Source organism: Oncorhynchus mykiss, chromosome 10 (genome assembly GCF_013265735.2).
Source record: "Oncorhynchus mykiss isolate Arlee chromosome 10, USDA_OmykA_1.1, whole genome shotgun sequence".
Taxonomy (NCBI): domain Eukaryota; kingdom Metazoa; phylum Chordata; class Actinopteri; order Salmoniformes; family Salmonidae; genus Oncorhynchus; species Oncorhynchus mykiss.
In genome coordinates, this window is record NC_048574.1 from 72,648,298 (window position 1) to 72,666,094 (window position 17,797).

Sequence of the window (17,797 nt, forward strand, 5' to 3'; positions counted from 1 at the left end):
ATCCTGTTCTGTAAAAGAATGCGTTTTAAACCAGCACATCAAATGTCATTTCCCTTTGACAGTGAATAGTTTATTTCAGGTCATTTACAACAACGTATACAGTAAACACTAAATACGACAGTGGAAAGGAGATCCATTGTATTCAGCCATGTTGTTTTCCCAGGTTGACCATACAAGTGGTGTCTCAACAGTCTAATACTTAGCCTGGTCCCAGATCTGTGTGTGCTCTTACCAACTCCATTGCTCATTGTCAAGCCATGACCATTCCATAGACGGGTTGGTTGTTAAGCAACAAAACCGACACGTGCGCAACTATGGGGCAAACGTACGTGGTAAACGGACGTGGTTGGCTTAGATTGTTGACAACATGTAAACTATATTTAGTCTTCAATGTTTATTGAAAACATAAATAAAGTTCCACAATGAGTATTTCTCTCAAATACATTGTCACAGTTGTTGGTTAGCTAGCTAGCAAATGTTAGCCATATTAGCATAGATCAAGAACAAGATGAAACGAGCCACCTGTGATCCCCCCACATGGCAGTTTGTCATTGTTGCTAGTGATCTGTCCATCCAGAACCTTAACAACACGCGGCTTTCTGCCCCTTTGAAGCGCACACACATATTTTCGTGCTGTTGTCAGCTAACCCGTCTGTAGGCCGTTGGCAAGAGGACAGAATGGTACACAGGCTAGCTAATGCTACCTCTCACAAAGAGATTTGAGGTCCAATATCCACACCCACATCCCATTCAGATTGAACCAATGTGTTGGCCATGCATTCTAAGTGGTGCGCTGGTGTTGATATTGGAACGTTTCTAATGTGTCCTAAGTGTTCATACTACAGCGCTAGTGACTGCACTCGTATACACAGTTACATATACACAGCAATGGGAATAGCCATCTGAAAAGGTTACCGCAGTTCAATGGGCTTTCCAAAGGAAAGAGTATGTCTCTCGATTCATTACTAATAAGCAGCAACGTTCACTTCATTTCAAGACCAAATAAAAGCCTAGTCATGGCAACGCGGACATTTCTGTTCATCCAGGCTAGTTGAGAAGTGCGGTGTTTCTTCATTTGTGTGAGAAGGCAGGTTATTGGAACGAGACAGTAAACATAACTAGACTGGGTGGTGATGAATGTACCAAGAACATGTGCCGTGTTTGACAGTGTTATCTGGGTCGTGTTCATAAGTGCAGAACGTAGTGAAACGTTTAATTGTTTTTTTTGCCTCCTGATCACGACCATGATATACCACTGGGAAACATTGTAGCCTCTATGCTTGTTCAGACTTCAGAAGGGACAAATAGATTTCGGAGGGGTAGTCCTACTTGGTGTGACCAATGTACTGCATTGGTCTGAAGGAAAGTACAAACAAATGTACATTTAGTTTTAAAATGTTGTACAGTCAGTTGTACATTGTAACTCAACATAATAGCTTAAGACATATTATTACACACACCAGTATTTTGCCTTTGCTGTAAACGTTTGGTCCTGGAATATTTTTGTTCACATTTTACACTAGTATGGGGTTCAAACATCCACTACGGCTACCCAGTGTTACCACAATACCCGGCAGGTGCTCATGTTGTGCTCCGATACTAACTACACAGAAAACAAAACAAAAGATTCACAAGTAAAATCCAGTCCAATTGGCCCCGTCAAAACAGAGACCTCTGTGATATTCAATTGTCAATGCAAAGTGCCTTCGTCAACATGGCAAGCCCCTCATTGATCGGCATTTTCGCTCAGGCTGTGCAGTAGACGGCCTCGTCGGGGTCCTTGTTGTCGTCGCCGCCGCTGGAGGAGCGGCTGCTGAGGTCGGCCACGCCCGATTCCATGTCGCTGCAAGCCGAGGAGAGGTCGTCGGGGTCAGGGCCAGGGCCCTTGGGGGGCCCCAAGGGCAGGGTCATAGCCGAGCCCGGGGGCCCCCCCTGGGAGGGAGAATAGCCCTGAGGGGGGCTAGTGAAGGGGCCATCTCCAGTGGGATGAGCCAGCCCACCTGGCCTGCATTCTTCCTCACACACTTTGTTGATCTTCCTCTGACCCGCATTACCCTTAGTTTGATCCACTTTTGTCAGGGCTGCAATCCTCTGGAAGATGGACAGAGGAAAAAATGAAAAGACAAGTGTTACCAGTAAGTCTGGGACAGAATATGAATGAATCACTATGTCTATAGACTACTAGCAGACTGACTACTGTACATGTAACAGAAACCCTCCTGTTGAACGCCCCTCTGAGACACGTTTTCTTTGACTTGCTGGTGTTTGCCCCCTCCCCTGTAAAAACCCAACGATATAGTAGTTAAAACAGCATAAACTAGTTAATAGTAATTAATAATGATAATAATACATTGATAAAATTGTAAATTGGCCTTAAAGAGCAGCGTTCATTGGGAGCGCTACGCGAGCGTGTCTGTATGCCTTGTTTGGTGCCCGGTTGGGCCGTCCCTCCCGGTGCTACCTCCTGGTGATTGGTCAGCTCCTCCTCCAGCTGCTGAGTCTCCTCCCTGACGGCTGTCAGTAAGTCGGTGGGCGTCTGGCGCGGAGGAGAGCTCTTCTCCACACGGTTATACATGCCCTTCCACATCCTTGGAGACAAGATACACTGTACTACATCTATTGAACAAACACTCTGGCTCTAAACCGTAATACAACTATTGAACAAACACTCTGGATCTAAACCGTAATACAACTATTGAACAAACACTCTGGATCTAAACCGTAATACAACTATTGAACAAACACTCTGGATCTAAACCGTAATACATCTATTGAACAAACACTCTGGATCTAAACCGTAATACAACTATTGAACAAACACTCTGGATCTAAACCGTAATACATCTATTGAACAAACCCTCTGGATCTAAACCGTAATACAACTATTGAACAAACACTCTGGATCTAAACCGTAATACAACTATTGAACAAACACTCTGGCTCTAAACCGTAATACAACTATTGAACAAACCCTCTGGATCTAAACCGTAATACATCTATTGAACAAACACTCTGGATCTAAACCGTAATACATCTATTGAACAAACACTCTGTATCTAAACTGTACTACAAAGTAAAGTGCTTTCTACAACAGGCTACCTACCATCTGATGGGTTTTAACCCACAACCCTTCGTCTCAGATGTACCCAAAGACACAAAGTAAATAAAAACCATTCAGTGTCCCAGTCCTAGCTTTTTCACTCGTTTTCCCAGTGAGTCTACTGAGAGGGTGCAGTAACTCACTTGAAGCAGTAAGGGGTGGTGTTTGGCCGTAGCATCCCCTGAGTCTGGGTGTGGTCAGCCCTGTACAAGGGGTTGGCGTACTGTGCCCTGTCCTTCCACAGCTGGGGCCACAGGGAGTGAGTCCTCTCACGCAACCTGACCAACGTTGGAGAAAACCACACCAGATGTGATACATGAGAGGGGTTACAGTACAGAAGAGCTTGATGTAAGAAAGGCAGAGACCTGCATGGAATGGGATTGTAGCGGCCTTATGAACCACAAGGTTGTTAGCCCGCTGAGCTAACACAAGTATTCACGCCTCAGGCAAGGTTATTCGTGTAACACAAGCACGGTTCACTGAACTACCTCCGTCACATTGGCGCCCTCAGTCTCACCCCATGTCCCTCCTCTCCTTCTGGCTGTTGCCCAGGAAGTTGCCGTACTGGCAGGAGTAGACGTGTCTGTGCAGCTGAACCAGGAAGCGCTCGTTGAACTCAAAAGCACAGGGGAACTGCTCTGACAGCTGCCACACACACTCCAGGAACTGGTCTATCACCGGGGACACCTCCTTAGGATCACCTTCCAGATGGTTGTACCTGCAGAGAAGGAAAGACTGCGGCTTAAAAGACTTTCATAAGGGGTTTAAAGTGGCAATCAGCAGTAGAAACAAAAACAAAGTGGTCTCCCTGCCTCTGGTTTGGTGAAAAGCTGAGGGATGTAACCCCTCTCAAATTCATAGACAGAGCTATGGATGCGAGGATTGACCGTCCTTGATAACAAAATTATAGTTTTAACCATGTTTGGAGGCTACATAGTGTTTGTTTACGTTTTCTTTGTTTACAAACGTTGGAGTAAAAGAAGCTTACATTTTTTAACTGCTGATTGCCCCTTTTAAGCAGATTTAAAGAACTGTGAGGGAAGTGTTATGTATCGACTCAATGCTACTTTCTAATAACCAATTATGCATGTGACTGACTGATCGTGTATGGAGGAATCTATCACTATCACTGTTCCTCAACTTAGCAGTATGCCCAGAATATTGCTATGGGAACAACCGAGGTATCGCAGAGACAGAGAGCCTTGTGAGGTATTGCTCAGTTACAGCTGAGCTGAGGTATTGCTCAGCTCAATCACCGGTAGTGATGAATGAATTATGCTAAATCATGCAAATATAACTTGTCTGTGTATAGCCGTTTATTAGACAACTGCTGGGACAGCCCCAGCGGAGCTTCTAATAGACCTGTACGGTGTGCAGAGTTTGTTGTAACCTCTCCAGCTGGCTGATAATAAAGAGTGATTCATTTTAAGATAGGCGTCAGGTGTCCCTGGAATTTCCACCACAGAACAAATAGGTCATCCTGGGGCGTTGTCATGGCAATTTTATACCCCACTGGTTAAACAGTAATGCCTCTAGGCAACTGCATCAAGGTCAGGTGCCTTTTTAATCTAGCCAATGACTTCAGCTGATAAGAGAACATGCACAGACTGGAGTGAAACACCTCCAAGATGTGGAATAACTCTACTTCACCAATCCTAACTGAAATCTGAGACAGACAGTCGCTGCTAAAGCGGCTGAATTTCACAGGGGTTATGATCTGACCTGAGCGCAGCACACATGGCGGAACACGTGGCGAGAGGATCTGAAAGCGCTGGCGGCCGACACGGTTCGTAGGTCGGACATGCTGTATGTTGTCTGTGACAAATGCACTTCTCGTTCTGATGAAGGACTCTACTTGAGAAGGTAAAATGCATGGCACTGCAGGGACCTTCATTCTACCAAACGGTAGAGTTAGGAGTTGGGTTCTTAGACGGACTGACCTGTGTGAAAACTTGTGACCGAACGACACCCAGTCCCTCTCGATTAGCAGCTAAAAGATAAAAGACAGGAAGAAGAGATTAAGTCTTTCTTGCACCCGACGGGCCAGTTTCCCAGACCATGTCTAGTCCTGGACTAAACACATACTTCATGGAGACGCCGCGGTCCGGACAACTGGCCCCACGTGTACTAACTAGATCTCTGGATTGGATCACAGTAGAAGAGGGTCTGTACGTGCCATGACGTAGACTGTAGATAGTGTGTGATGAACGGAAGCTAAAGCCTTACCATGAGTCCCTTCATAGTCCTGTAGTAAGGCTCCAGGAGAACACTGGCTACAGAGCAGGCCTGGGCCGTCCTGTCCCAACCGTCCGAACAGTGGACCACCACACTGATACCCTCCTCCGCAACCGCCTACACACACATCGCAGTATGACATTATTGAAATGTATACCCATTGTGTGTGTGTGTGTGTGTGCTCGCGCGCCCTGCCCAGTGTGTATCACCTTGGCGATGAAGACGCCTGCGTCCAGCACGGCTTTGATGTGCTTCAGCCAACCGGAGCTCTCCAGCCCCCACAGGAAGTCGCCCATGGAGGGAGTCTTGAGCTCACCCACTATAGGGTCAACACAGGAAGAGAGGTCAGTCATTCATACACACATACAATGTGGGACATTCGCAAGCCAACCCAAAGGAATGCATGAACCTGACAACTATGTGCGTGAACTGAGTAGGAATACTGACTGACGTTCAGCAGAACATCGGCCGTGGTTGGAAGGGAAAGAGGAACTCATTACCGTCAATGATCTTCTGCTGGCTGTTCCTCATCACGTGGATGTTCTCGATGCCGATGAACTGCAGTTTGATGTTGGCGTAGTGGTCCTCGTTCTCATAGCCTTTTCCAGCCGCCCGGTTGGCCATCGCATTCAACTGGAGAGAGATGATCATCATTAGAACACAATACAGTAAAATACGTACTGTTGACGTATGTTACATTTTAGTCTTTTAACAGACGCTCTTATCCAGAGCGACTTAAAGGAGCCATTAGGGTTAAGTGTCTCGCTCAAGGGCACATCGACAGACTTTTCACCTAGTTGGCTCGTGGATTCGCACCAGTGGCCTTTCGGTTACTGGCCCAATGCTCTTGACCTCTAGGTTACAGTATATCAACACTTCCTGACCCCGGGGTCTATCTATGGTGACCTCTGACCTTTGGCCTGGTGTCCACCACGTAGATGTAGTCGCTGCCCGGGTTGGACTTCATGATGGCCTCCAGCATTTGTTCATCCTCCTGGGAGCGAGCGCTGAAGCCGGACAGGGGCTGACTACAGCGGCAGATAGCAGCCTGGGAGAAGAAGGCGTCAGAGGCTGAAGTGACTGGTGATGACATCCAGCTCAGTATCCTAGTATCCTAGTAGCTAGTAGTCCTGCGTGTGTCTTGGCATGCCAAGTGAAAGACCACATTTAAACAGTCATGAAAGTCATTTGACATTTTTAAAAAGAAAACACAATATTCCGACCCGTGACTGGTTCAGGTATAAGAATTAAACATGACGAATCACCTAAATGAAACAAACATAAAACAACTGTTCTCCAGAGTCAACCCACACCATTGACCCAGATAGTATGCCCCATCCACTCACTAGGGTATCCTGGTGGAAGTACGTCAGGACAGGTAAACGCCCTCGGCTCCGGAACTTAGAGCTCCCCACGATGACTGGAGGTGTGGCCGACTTTGGCACAAACAGCTCTGATGGGTACGTATCACACACCTGCAGGCAGAGAGAGAAAGTATTTAGAAGAGGAGGACTATACTACTAACCAGTGGTTGGAACCGGTTCACAGAACAGAAAACCGAAAAAGAGCAAAAAATGTCAAGGAACAGAAACGGAACCTAGAACAAAAACGAACCCAACTGTTCCGGAACAGAACCGGTTAATAACGTTCTTTTACGTTTCCAGGCATTTTTTTTCTATCTAGTCCCACAACAAAACGCCTATGTAAAGCCCTTACTGTCACTCAAACGTAGTCCAGTGTCTGCCTGCAAACTGAAAATATATGCCTGTGCGTGTGCTTGTTTGGCTAACTCCACCCTACAAAGCATAGGCTACTGTATTGACGTTGCAAGCTTGATTCAGAAGATGGGGAGAGAGATTTTTAATTGGCTAGAGAAGAATGGATGAACTTTTTCAATGCTGATAATTTAAGGCTAGTTATCACGTGTCACGTTGGATTTATTAACTGCAACATAGTAAGATGTTTATAATTCTGGTGCCGCACTGCACACACAAGCTTGTTAGCTAGCTCAAAGAACATTCAAAGTTCCTCCATAGAAGCTGCTCCTCCTAAATATAATTATGTGGATAATTCAGATAATGCAAGTCATTAATTCGCTTCAAGCCTCCTCCTCCTCAACCCCCTCTCTCTCTCTCTCTCTCTCTCCCCACCCACAAAACTTCAGTAGCATATTGCGCCATAAGCTACACTTGTCTGTCCCATCATGCATGTAAACAACTAGCTTGCCTGCTCTATCCACACTGATTGGCGAAGTAATTTTATGAGCTAACTGTGAGCTAAACTGTTGATTTCACAGGTTAAAAAAGGAACACAAAGGAACGATATAAACTGGTTCTTTGTTTGGCTTGGAACCGGTTCAGAACTTTATTTTGCTGGCCGGAACAGTGGAATGAAACAAAACAAAATGTATTCTGTTCAGAACTTTATTTTGCTGGCCGGAACAGTGGAATGAAACAAAACAAAATGTATTCTGTTCAGAACGTTATTTTGCTGGCCGGAACAGTGGAATCAAACTATTTTTTTTGTATTCTGTTCAGAACAAAATGATTGGAAAATTATTTCAGTTCCAACCCCTGCTACTAACCCAATAGTCAATATCAGACCCAGACTGAACAAACCCAGTACTCAACATCAGATCAGGACTATAACTAACTCAATACTCTATCAAAACCAGAAAAATCAACAGAGGACTGTACTAACCCTGTACTCACTATCTGATTAGGACTATAGTGGTTAAAATCAGAAGAGGACTGTACTAACCCTGTACTCACTATCTGATTAGGACTATAGTGGTTCAAATCAGAAGAGGACTGTACTAACCCTGTACTCACTATCTGATTAGGACTATAGTGGTTAAAATCAGAAGAGGACTGTACTAACCCTGTACTCACTATCTGATTAGGACTATAGTGGTTAAAATCAGAAGAGGACTGTACTAACCCTGTACTCACTATCTGATTAGGACTATAGTGGTTAAAATCAGAAGAGGACTGTACTAACCCTGTACTCACTATCTGATTAGGACTATAGTGGTTAAAATCAGAAGAGGACTGTAATACTACTAACCCTGTACTCACTATCTGATTAGGACTATAGTGGTTAAAATCAGAGGAGGACTGTAATACTACTAACCCTGTACTCGCTGTTGGCTGGCGTGCTGACCCAGAGGTTGTTGGGCACGCCCATGCGTCTGTAGTCAGCCTGCAGGTCTAGGAAACTCCAGGACTCCTCCCTCTCCTCCTTGTTAGCGTTGGGATTGATGGACAAGCAGTAGAGCTCGCTATATTTCTCTGGGCAAAACAGATAGAAACAAATGATCATATTTGATCATGAATCATGTTAAAATCATTTTGGGATCATATTGAAGGACAAGCAGTAGAGCTCACAGTAAATCTCTTGTGGACAACAGAGAAACAATACAGCAGTCTATCAAAGGATCATACGATGATTCATATTCATTTAACCACTACACAATAAATGATTCATATTCATTTAACCACTACACAATAAATGATTCATATTCATTTAACCACTACACAATAAATGATTCATATTCATTTAACCACTACACAATAAATGATTCATATTCATTTAACCACTACACAATAAATGATTCATATTCATTTAACCACTACACAATAAATGATTCATATTCATTTAACCACTACACAATAAATGATTCATATTCATTTAACCACTACACAATAAATGATTCATATTCATTTAACCACTACACAATAAATGATTCATATTCATTTAACCACCACATTTAGCCTACTACTATATATATTTTTTTGATATTTTATTTTCTTTTTTTACCAGAGAAAAAAGTGCCTCCTACCATATACAGTGCCTTGCGAAAGTATTCGGCCCCCTTGAACTTTGCGACCTTTTGCCACATTTCAGGCTTCAAACATAAAGATATAAAACTGTATTTTTTTGTGAAGAATCAACAACAAGTGGGACACAATCATGAAGTGGAACAACATTTATTGGATATTTCAAACTTTTTTTACAAATCAAAAACTGAAAAATTGTGCGTGCAAAATTATTCAGCCCCCTTAAGTTAATACTTTGTAGCGCCACCTTTTGCTGCGATTACAGCTGTAAGTTCTTTCCACAGATTCTCGATTGGATTCAGGTCTGGACTTTGACTTGGCCATTCTAACACCTGGATATGTTTATTTTTGAACCCTTCCATTGTAGATTTTGCTTTATGTTTTGGATCATTGTCTTGTTGGAAGACAAATCTCCGTCCCAGTCTCAGGTCTTTTGCAGACTCCATCAGGTTTTCTTCCAGAATGGTCCTGTATTTGGCTCCATCCATCTTCCCATCAATTTTAACCATCTTCCCTGTCCCTGCTGAAGAAAAGCAGGCCCAAACCATGATGCTGCCACCACCATGTTTGACAGTGGGGATGGTGTGTTCAGGGTGATGAGCTGTGTTGCTTTTACGCCAAACATAACGTTTTGCATTGTTGCCAAAAAGTTCAATTTTGGTTTCATCTGACCAGAGCACCTTCTTCCACATGTTTGGTGTGTCTCCCAGGTGGCTTGTGGCAAACTTTAAACAACACTTTTTATGGATATCTTTAAGAAATGGCTTTCTTCTTGCCACTCTTCCATAAAGGCCAGATTTGTGCAATATACGACTGATTGTTGTCCTATGGACAGAGTCTCCCACCTCAGCTGTAGATCTCTGCAGTTCATCCAGAGTGATCATGGGCCTCTTGGCTGCATCTCTGATCAGTCTTCTCCTTGTATGAGCTGAAAGTTTAGAGGGACGGCCAGGTCTTGGTAGATTTGCAGTGGTCTGATACTCCTTCCATTTCAATATTATCACTTGCACAGTGCTCCTTGGGATGTTTAAAGCTTGGGAAATCTTTTTGTATCCAAATCCGGCTTTAAACTTCTTCACAACAGTATCTCGGACCTGCCTGGTGTGTTCCTTGTTCTTCATGATGCTCTCTGCGCTTTTAACGGACCTCTGAGACTATCACAGTGCAGGTGCATTTATACGGAGACTTGATTACACACAGGTGGATTGTATTTATCATCATTAGTCATTTAGGTCAACATTGGATCATTCAGAGATCCTCACTGAACTTCTGGAGAGAGTTTGCTGCACTGAAAGTAAAGGGGCTGAATAATTTTGCACGCCCAATTTTTCAGTTTTTGATTTGTTAAAAAAGTTTGAAATATCCAATAAATGTCGTTCCACTTCATGATTGTGTCCCATTTGTTGTTGATTCTTCACAAAAAAATACAGTTTTATATCTTTATGTTTGAAGCCTGAAATGTGGCAAAAGGTCGCAAAGTTCAAGGGGGCCGAATAATTTCGCAAGGCACTGTATATATATATATTTTATTTTTTTACCAGAGGACAAAGTGCCTCCTACTGGCCCTCCAATACAACTTCTAGCAGCATCTGGTCTCCCATCCAGGACCAACCCTACTTAACTTCAGAGGCAAACCAGCAGTGGCCAGGTGGTATATTCCTGGCAGTACCTCATTGTTCCATTCCAGTTCAAAGAGTTGTGTCCCTACTGAACAGGACCCAGGTGAATGGGTTCTGAAAGGTGATAGTCTCTCTCACCTGGGCGAGAGAGGCGTGCAAGCGAGGCCTGGACATCCATGGCGTCCCTCTCCTGGGGGATGAGCAGCTGAACCACCTGGAAGTTCTTAGTGTGGACGACCAGGTGGCTTCCTGAAGGGGTGGTGGGCGGCCGCTCCACACTGGCCACCATGCTGTGGAGCACCTGTCAATGACAACCGAGAACTCTCACAGACGGTCCCAATTCGCTCCCCTCCCCTCGGCAACAACTAACCCTTTGACGTTTGCAGATCTGTAAGGGGATGGCAATATGGTGGAAGCTCTACCACTATACTGCTGATACCTATCCAGATCCCTCAGGAATGCAAATATTGAAGGGTCAGCAGTTGTCTGTCAATAATGGACAGCAGACATTACTACATAAGTATTAGTTTAGTGTTATGATAAGCAATGCATTTAATAACTGACAAATTACATTTTTACTAAACTATAGTTTTTATGGGGATAAGAGAACACGTTGCAGTTTTAAAGCCAATTTCCTGAGCATTTCTACACTTTGTTGGTATGGGGCTGGGAAGAAAATATGCTATTTTATAGCTCATCATGCTTTTGTTCACATTATGAGGCTGATAATTCGTTTTTTTTGTTTTAAAGCTAATTTCCTGCTATTCTACACATTTTTTCATGAGGCTGAGAGACAATTTGGAAGATTTTAAAGCTGATTTCCTGTAATTCCACAAATGTTGCTATCATATGCTATCTGGGGGCCCACGACCTCCAGGGGGGCCCCAACCATCTGTGCCTGTTCTGGAATCCGGCCCTGAGAAAAGGTTTCCACTCCTGTTCACTTCAGAAGGCCTAAATACACCGATAAATCTCACATCATGTGTATGAAGGAGATATCCATTAAAGAGGAAATGTATTGGATGAGGTCCATTGACTTGAGGTGAGTCTCCAACGTGCCAGAGCAAATCAATACTATCTTTCTGAGAAGGCAGGAAGGAAGCCACACACAGGGTAGATAGAGGGAGTTGTGTCAGAAGAGTGTCAGGCCAGACGACTTGTGATAGGTCTCGTGTCAGAATGGGGTCTGTTGAAACAACTGGTATCACTTCCTAGCTCCTACCCAAGTCTCTCTGCGTGTCTCTGGGTTGTTCTCCACGAAGATGGTGTGTGTGGCGGAGAGGTACAGCGTCCCCACCATGGCTTTCCTAGGGGCCGTACGGTCAATCAGGCGGACATTCTCCACCTATAGGGCCACAGACACAAACACACACACACAAGTATAAATGGGGTCAAAACGGAATGTAATCATATCTATAGGCTACAATGTACTGAATGTGTGTGATTGACTGTATTGGTGGAGGCATATCTTCTCATAAAAACAAGGTTATTATAGAACTCAATGCTTACACATGTTGTCGTTGTAGATATGACTGTCTGAGATTCTGGAATGTTATAACTGTTTAATAGAAGTAACCTACCGCAGGATTCTGTAACAATGTGTCCTTATTGAGGCCTATTGCCTTTATGCTAGAATCCACAGCGGAGAAATGCCCGCCGCAGACTAGAATAAACATCAAGAAGCCAGGACAAGAATGAAACGGATTGTGCAAATTCTAATGTTAAGATTTACAGGCATGCCATCATATGAGCTATGTTTTTGAGTGTTCATTTTTGCAACGGTTTAACCAGGAAAATACATTGCGGAGAGTATAATTGTTATATTTTCAGGAACCCTGAATGTTGGATACATGAGAAAGGGATGGCACAATCAGCAACGTTGTCACATCTTTAGAAGACGCAACTGAAATGCGGTTTCATTTAGGAACAGGATTAACTAAACTCAAAGAATAGGATGGAAATTAAAATATAGGGTTGGTTTACCTTTGGCGTTCTGATGTGCTCCATCATGGACCTCTTCGATCAAAATGGTGCGTGTAGAAATAATCCGAGGTCCTGGTTTTGTGTTTTAAAATTGAGGATCTTGGCTCAGCACAAAAATCGCGCAGAATTCATATTCTCTGTGCGTTGGATATTAGATGGGGCGCCTCGCAAGTATGCCATGGTTCCCCCTATCCTATTCTGTACAATAGGAGAATCACCCTGCACCCACTCGGGTACGGATGGGTGATTATGACAACACGGTCGTTACTAGTTACCCCAGCCACAAACTCATAAACCCCGCCTATTTCTACAATTTATCTTCTTAAAATGTTATTTTAAACTTGACCTTAACCGTAACTTTAACCACGCTGCTAACATTGTACCTAACCCTAACCTTGAATGAAGACCAAAATTCTCATTTTTGTTTTCATACATTTTTACGACATAACTTTGTGGCTGTGCTATCTAGTGAAAACACAACAACACGGATCTTATTGGCAAGTATTGGCCGTATTCGAGAGCATCAAATGACTGCGGATTGAACTATCTACAAATCACGTTCCATCATAAATAATGACTCCCCTACTAATTGTAGATCATTCAGTCAAAATGTACCCATGATACATTGCGACTTTGATCCTCTCGAACACGGCCATTACCTCCCAACGGCGCCTGCGCACATCACTGAGCGATGAGCCGGAGAGCCGGAGAGCATAACGACCAGTGCTATACGAGATCTTTGGGACGTTCCTACCCTAAATCCTAACCATTTTAAATGTAAACTTCGGAAGGTGATCAGCTCATATCCCAGGGCGATTAAAAAAAATACAAATAAACTCTTCTAAAGAATACATTTACATTTTGAGACGCATGGCCCAGTTTAAATGTATGAGTGTATTTAGCCTTTTAGCCTCGTTAATCTTGATAGATAGGTTACTCTAATATTAGCCTGTGTGTGTGTGTGTACGTGTGCATGCCTACGTGTGTACATGTGTGTTTGGCCATGACCTGCTTCTGCTTTCAGGTTGATTGTTCATGTGCTTTCAGACATTGTGGGAGAAATACATGTTTTCATGTGGAAGTGGAAGAAGTCACACCCAGAGTCGGCCATGAGTACTACAAATTCAGATAGCTGGCTAGACTAATTTACCAATCTAAAAATTGCTCGCTGACATGGCTAATTTGAATGACTGTCAGTTTTTAAAAATACTTTTATGTAACTAGGCAAGTTAGTTACGAACAAATTCTTGTTTACAATAACGGCCTACCACGGCCACACCCGGACGACGCTGGGCCAATTGTGCGCCGTCCTATGGGACTCCCAATCACGGCCGGTTGTGATACAGCCTGGAATCAAACCAGGATCTGTGATGACGCTGCTCGCACTGAGAACCGCTGCGCCGCTCGGGACTTTCAATGACCGATTTAACAGGAGAAAACCTGCTGCGGCACAACAGTGTATTCCACTGTTATAACTCAACAGTAAATTGAGTTCCTAATTATTGTTTATTTGTTTTTGTCGGAGGAGGAGGGCACTAGAGGCCGGGGCCCTACGGTTTACGTCGCTTATGCCTGGAGCCCACCCACACCCAGTATGTGTTACAGAAAATGTTATTGGAATGTAAACCTGCTCAGAAACAAAGTTATTACATGGAACGTCAACCTATTATGCCATTTAGCCTGTGATCGGTTGGAATTTTCGAGGAATTGGGGAAATTGTATGATTAGATTAGGTATATATTTGAAAGTTTGAGTGGTTCACAAGATAAGAATGTGTGCCAATGAATAGAGAGCATTTCTACCTATTCCAATAATCTGATAAAGATGCACAATTTCTCCAACGGTTAGATCCATGAAATATACATGTTTGTATGATGGTTAAGCCTGTAACCCTTCAATTGCAATTCAAAGATAATTCTCCAATAGAATAGTTTCTATTATTTCACCTTTTTATTTTTATGGGGAAAGCCATGCTTGTATTATCTGTAATCCAGTCAACTCTATACTGTATTCTGACCAATGGCGCTGATTTGACACGGACTGTATTTGCCCACTAGATGGCAGCCGAGATTGAGAAATGACCTCTGCCTGCAGCATAGCATACCGCATACCACCACCATAAGAGGCTGCTGCACCAACTTTTCAGTTCAATATGCCCGGTTTTTATCAACTTTTTCTTATGACTGTAGGACGTCACCAACTAATATATATATAATCCTGCGTTTTAATCTGAATTGCGCGAAGGTTAAAAAGGTTACAATGACGCCATAGTCTGCACAGGTGAATAGTGCAGAGAACGGATTGCACGATTTTGGCATTTCTCTGGCCTCTGTCTTGTCGTGGAGTCTCTGGTAAGTTTTGCCCTTTTGACCAACGTGCTGTTGTGGCGTTCAGTTGTAAACAAAACTCGTGTTATTTGCTAAAAAATGTTAGGAAATGTTTTGTTTTCAGTGCCAAACTAATAGAAATGTTCGTGGACTAAACACTAATGCGTGTTTATTACTGTGTAACTTGGTTCAAGTCCATCTATCATGGCTTGTCTTGAAAATAAGACACTTTCTTGGAGCCACTGTGTATGTAGCCGACAGTTAGTTCAGTCTGAGGCTGTGTGGTGGTCTGTTGTCCTAAAGAGCTGAGTAGAAACAGATATGTGTTGGGTTAAGTAAACTTGCTCAATAAAAATACAGCATTGTATGTGTTTTGTTCAAATGTGTGCCAGTAACCCTGTGTGTGTGTGTGTGTGTGTGTGTGTGTGTAGCTGCGTGTCCTCTGTCTAGTTGTACACCTCTGTTCAGCAGTCTACACCCGTTGGTGGTATCCCTGTTGTCATCATTAGTGAATGAAAGTATTCAAGTGATTTCATGCCCCACTCTTTGATCACAAGATGTCAACCCCTCACCTAACTAAACAGTGAAATGTCAAGGGCATAATGGTTTTGAGTTAAACACTACATCTGGAAAAATGATCCTAATATAGCCTAAAATAATCTACGCCTGTCAGGAGATCTACAATACAATATGCTGCCAGTGGAAATGAATAGATTACTGACTTACAGTATACAAAAGTAATTAAGTAAGCCTTGTATAAGTAAGCCTTGTCTGAGACTCCAGCCCCTAGGGCCATTCTGGCTATCTCCTCCTGTTTCAGTAGCATGAGGCAGCTTGATGTACAAGTACACCCTCTGGACAGGACGCTAGTCCAGCTCCTGTTTCAGTAGCATGAGGCAGCTTGATGTACAAGTACACCCTCTGGACAGGATGCTAGTCCAGCTCCTGTTTCAGTAGCATGAGGCAGCTTGATGTACAAGTACACCCTCTGGACAGGACGCTAGTCCAGCTCCTGTTTCAGTAGCATGAGGCAGCTTGATGTACAAGTACACCCTCTGGACAGGACGCTAGTCCAGCTCCTGTGTCTGTAGCATGAGGCAGCTTGATGTACAAGTACACCCTCTGGACAGGACACTAGTCTAGCTCCTGTTTCAGTAGCATGAGGCAGCTTGATGTACAAGTACACCCTCTGGACAGGACACTAGTCTAGCTCCTGTGTCTGTAGCATGAGGCAGCTTGATGTACAAGTACACCCTCTGGACAGGATGCTAGTCCAGCTTGATGTAGATTAGTGTTTGGAGCCAGGGTATTCAAAAGCTCTATGTTGACATTGAACCTTCTAACCTTTTACCTGAACATTCACTATGTACAGTCAGTACCCTTCCTTTGTGCATTGACATACTGTAGGTGTGTTATGCCAAGCCTGGGTTTATCCCAGGGTCAATACATGGTCAGTTTGTCATGACTGGGCATTCCTGCCATAACGGCATCATCTTCTGGGCTGCTGAGACAAGAATTACATCATGACATAATGTCCATGCCATCGCATCACACCGATGGCTTGGACTAGGAGGAAGAGGGAGTGGTGTGTGTGTGTGTGTGTGTGTGGTAGAGCTCTTGGCTGCCACTGCGGCAATGTCTCCTCTTGGCACTGCATGAGGGACTATAGGGTAAACCTGGAGGTTAAACTAAATACTCTCTCACTGCAGTGGAGAAAGGGCAGGCTGTCTGTGATGAATAAGTCTTCTGTTTGACTACCTGAGTGAAGGGGGATGAGAGGGAGAAAGAGGGTGATGGGGTAGGCATTCTCTGTACACATGGGTAGTTGCCATTTGGCCAAAACGAAAGTGGAAAAGTATTTTTTTCTAAAATTAAAGTTAAATAAACCAACTCAGTAAAAAATGAAATGTCCTCCCACTGTCAACTGCGTTTATTTTCAGCAAACTTAACATGTGTAAATATTTGTATGCATATAACAAGATTCAACAACTGAGACAAACTGAACAAGTTCCACAGACATGTGATGAACAGAAATGGAATAATGTGTCCCTGGACAAAGGGGGGTCAAAATCAAAAGCAACCAGCTGCATTAAGTACTGCAGTGCATCTCCTCCTCAGGGTCTGCACCAGATTTGCCAGTTTTGGCTGTGAGATGTTACCCCACTCTTCCACCAAGGCACCTGCAAGTTCCTGGACAATTCTGGGGGGAATGGCCCTAGCCCTCACCCTCCGATCCAACAGGTCAAAGACGTGCTCAATGGGATTGAGATCCGGGCTCTTCACTGGCCATGGTAGAACACTGACATTCCTGTCTTGCAGGAAATCACGCACAGAACGAGCAGTATGGCTGGTGGCATTGTCATGCTGAAGGGTCATGTCAGGATGAGCCTGCAGGAAGGGTACCACATGAGGGAGGAGGATGTGTTCCCTGTAATGCACAGCGTTGAGATTGCCTGCAATGACAACAAGCTCAGTCCGATGATGCTGTGACACACCGCTCCAGGCCATGACGGACCCTCCACCTCCAAATCGATCCCGCTCCAGAGTACAGGCCTCAGTGTAACGCTCATTCCTTCAACGATAAACGCGAATCTGACCATCACCCCTGGTGAGACAAAACCGTGACTCATCAGTGAAGAGCACTTTTTGCCAGTCCTGCCTTACAACAGGCCTACAAGCCCTCAGTCCAGCCTC

General features: G+C 44.0%; 2 protein-coding genes across 6 annotated transcripts in view; one reads left to right on the top strand and one right to left on the bottom strand.

The window, feature by feature from the left end:
• Positions 1-38: 38 nt before the first annotated feature.
• Positions 39-13,341, bottom strand: LOC110497295 (myotubularin-related protein 7). 4 transcript variants are annotated; one of them, XM_036933877.1, is made up of 15 exons: positions 12,777-13,341; positions 12,016-12,138; positions 10,932-11,094; positions 8,468-8,625; positions 6,682-6,810; positions 6,249-6,383; positions 5,836-5,968; positions 5,545-5,654; positions 5,327-5,452; positions 5,041-5,090; positions 3,618-3,818; positions 3,244-3,378; positions 2,462-2,588; positions 1,941-2,091; positions 39-1,893 (listed from the first exon to the last, which is right to left on the bottom strand). In XM_036933877.1, the coding sequence occupies exons 1-15, from the start codon at positions 12,801-12,803 to the stop codon at positions 1,871-1,873; spliced, it is 1,791 nt and encodes a 596-aa protein (XP_036789772.1). In that variant the 5' UTR covers positions 12,804-13,341; the 3' UTR covers positions 39-1,870. The 4 variants fall into 4 exon arrangements, 3 of the variants coding, with proteins under 3 accessions (XP_036789772.1, XP_036789771.1, XP_036789773.1); XR_005034226.1 differs by having other exon boundaries at positions 1,762-1,893; positions 2,422-2,588; positions 12,777-13,339; XM_036933876.1 differs by having other exon boundaries at positions 39-2,091; positions 12,777-13,339.
• A 1,534-nt stretch (positions 13,342-14,875) lies between these two features.
• The window catches only part of LOC110497292 (microtubule-associated tumor suppressor 1 homolog A), an 82,492-nt gene continuing 79,570 nt past the window's right edge, over positions 14,876-17,797 (top strand). For both annotated transcript variants that reach the window (XM_036933882.1, XM_036933883.1), the window contains exon 1: positions 14,876-15,127. The gene's annotated coding sequence lies outside the window, so the exon portion shown is untranslated. The remainder of the gene's footprint in view (positions 15,128-17,797) is intronic.

Bases quoted from the DNA above. Each gene is read 5' to 3' on its own strand.
- LOC110497295 (XM_036933876.1), bottom strand. From the start codon at position 12,803: ATGATGGAGCACATCAGAACGCCAAAG. The intron at 3,819-5,040 runs GTCAGTCCGTCT...CCTTCTCTGCAG, and splicing joins GGTCACAAGTTTTCACACAG to GTACAACCATCTGGAAGGTG. The intron at 2,589-3,243 runs GTGAGTTACTGC...CTTGTCTCCAAG, and splicing joins ACCACCCCTTACTGCTTCAA to GATGTGGAAGGGCATGTATA.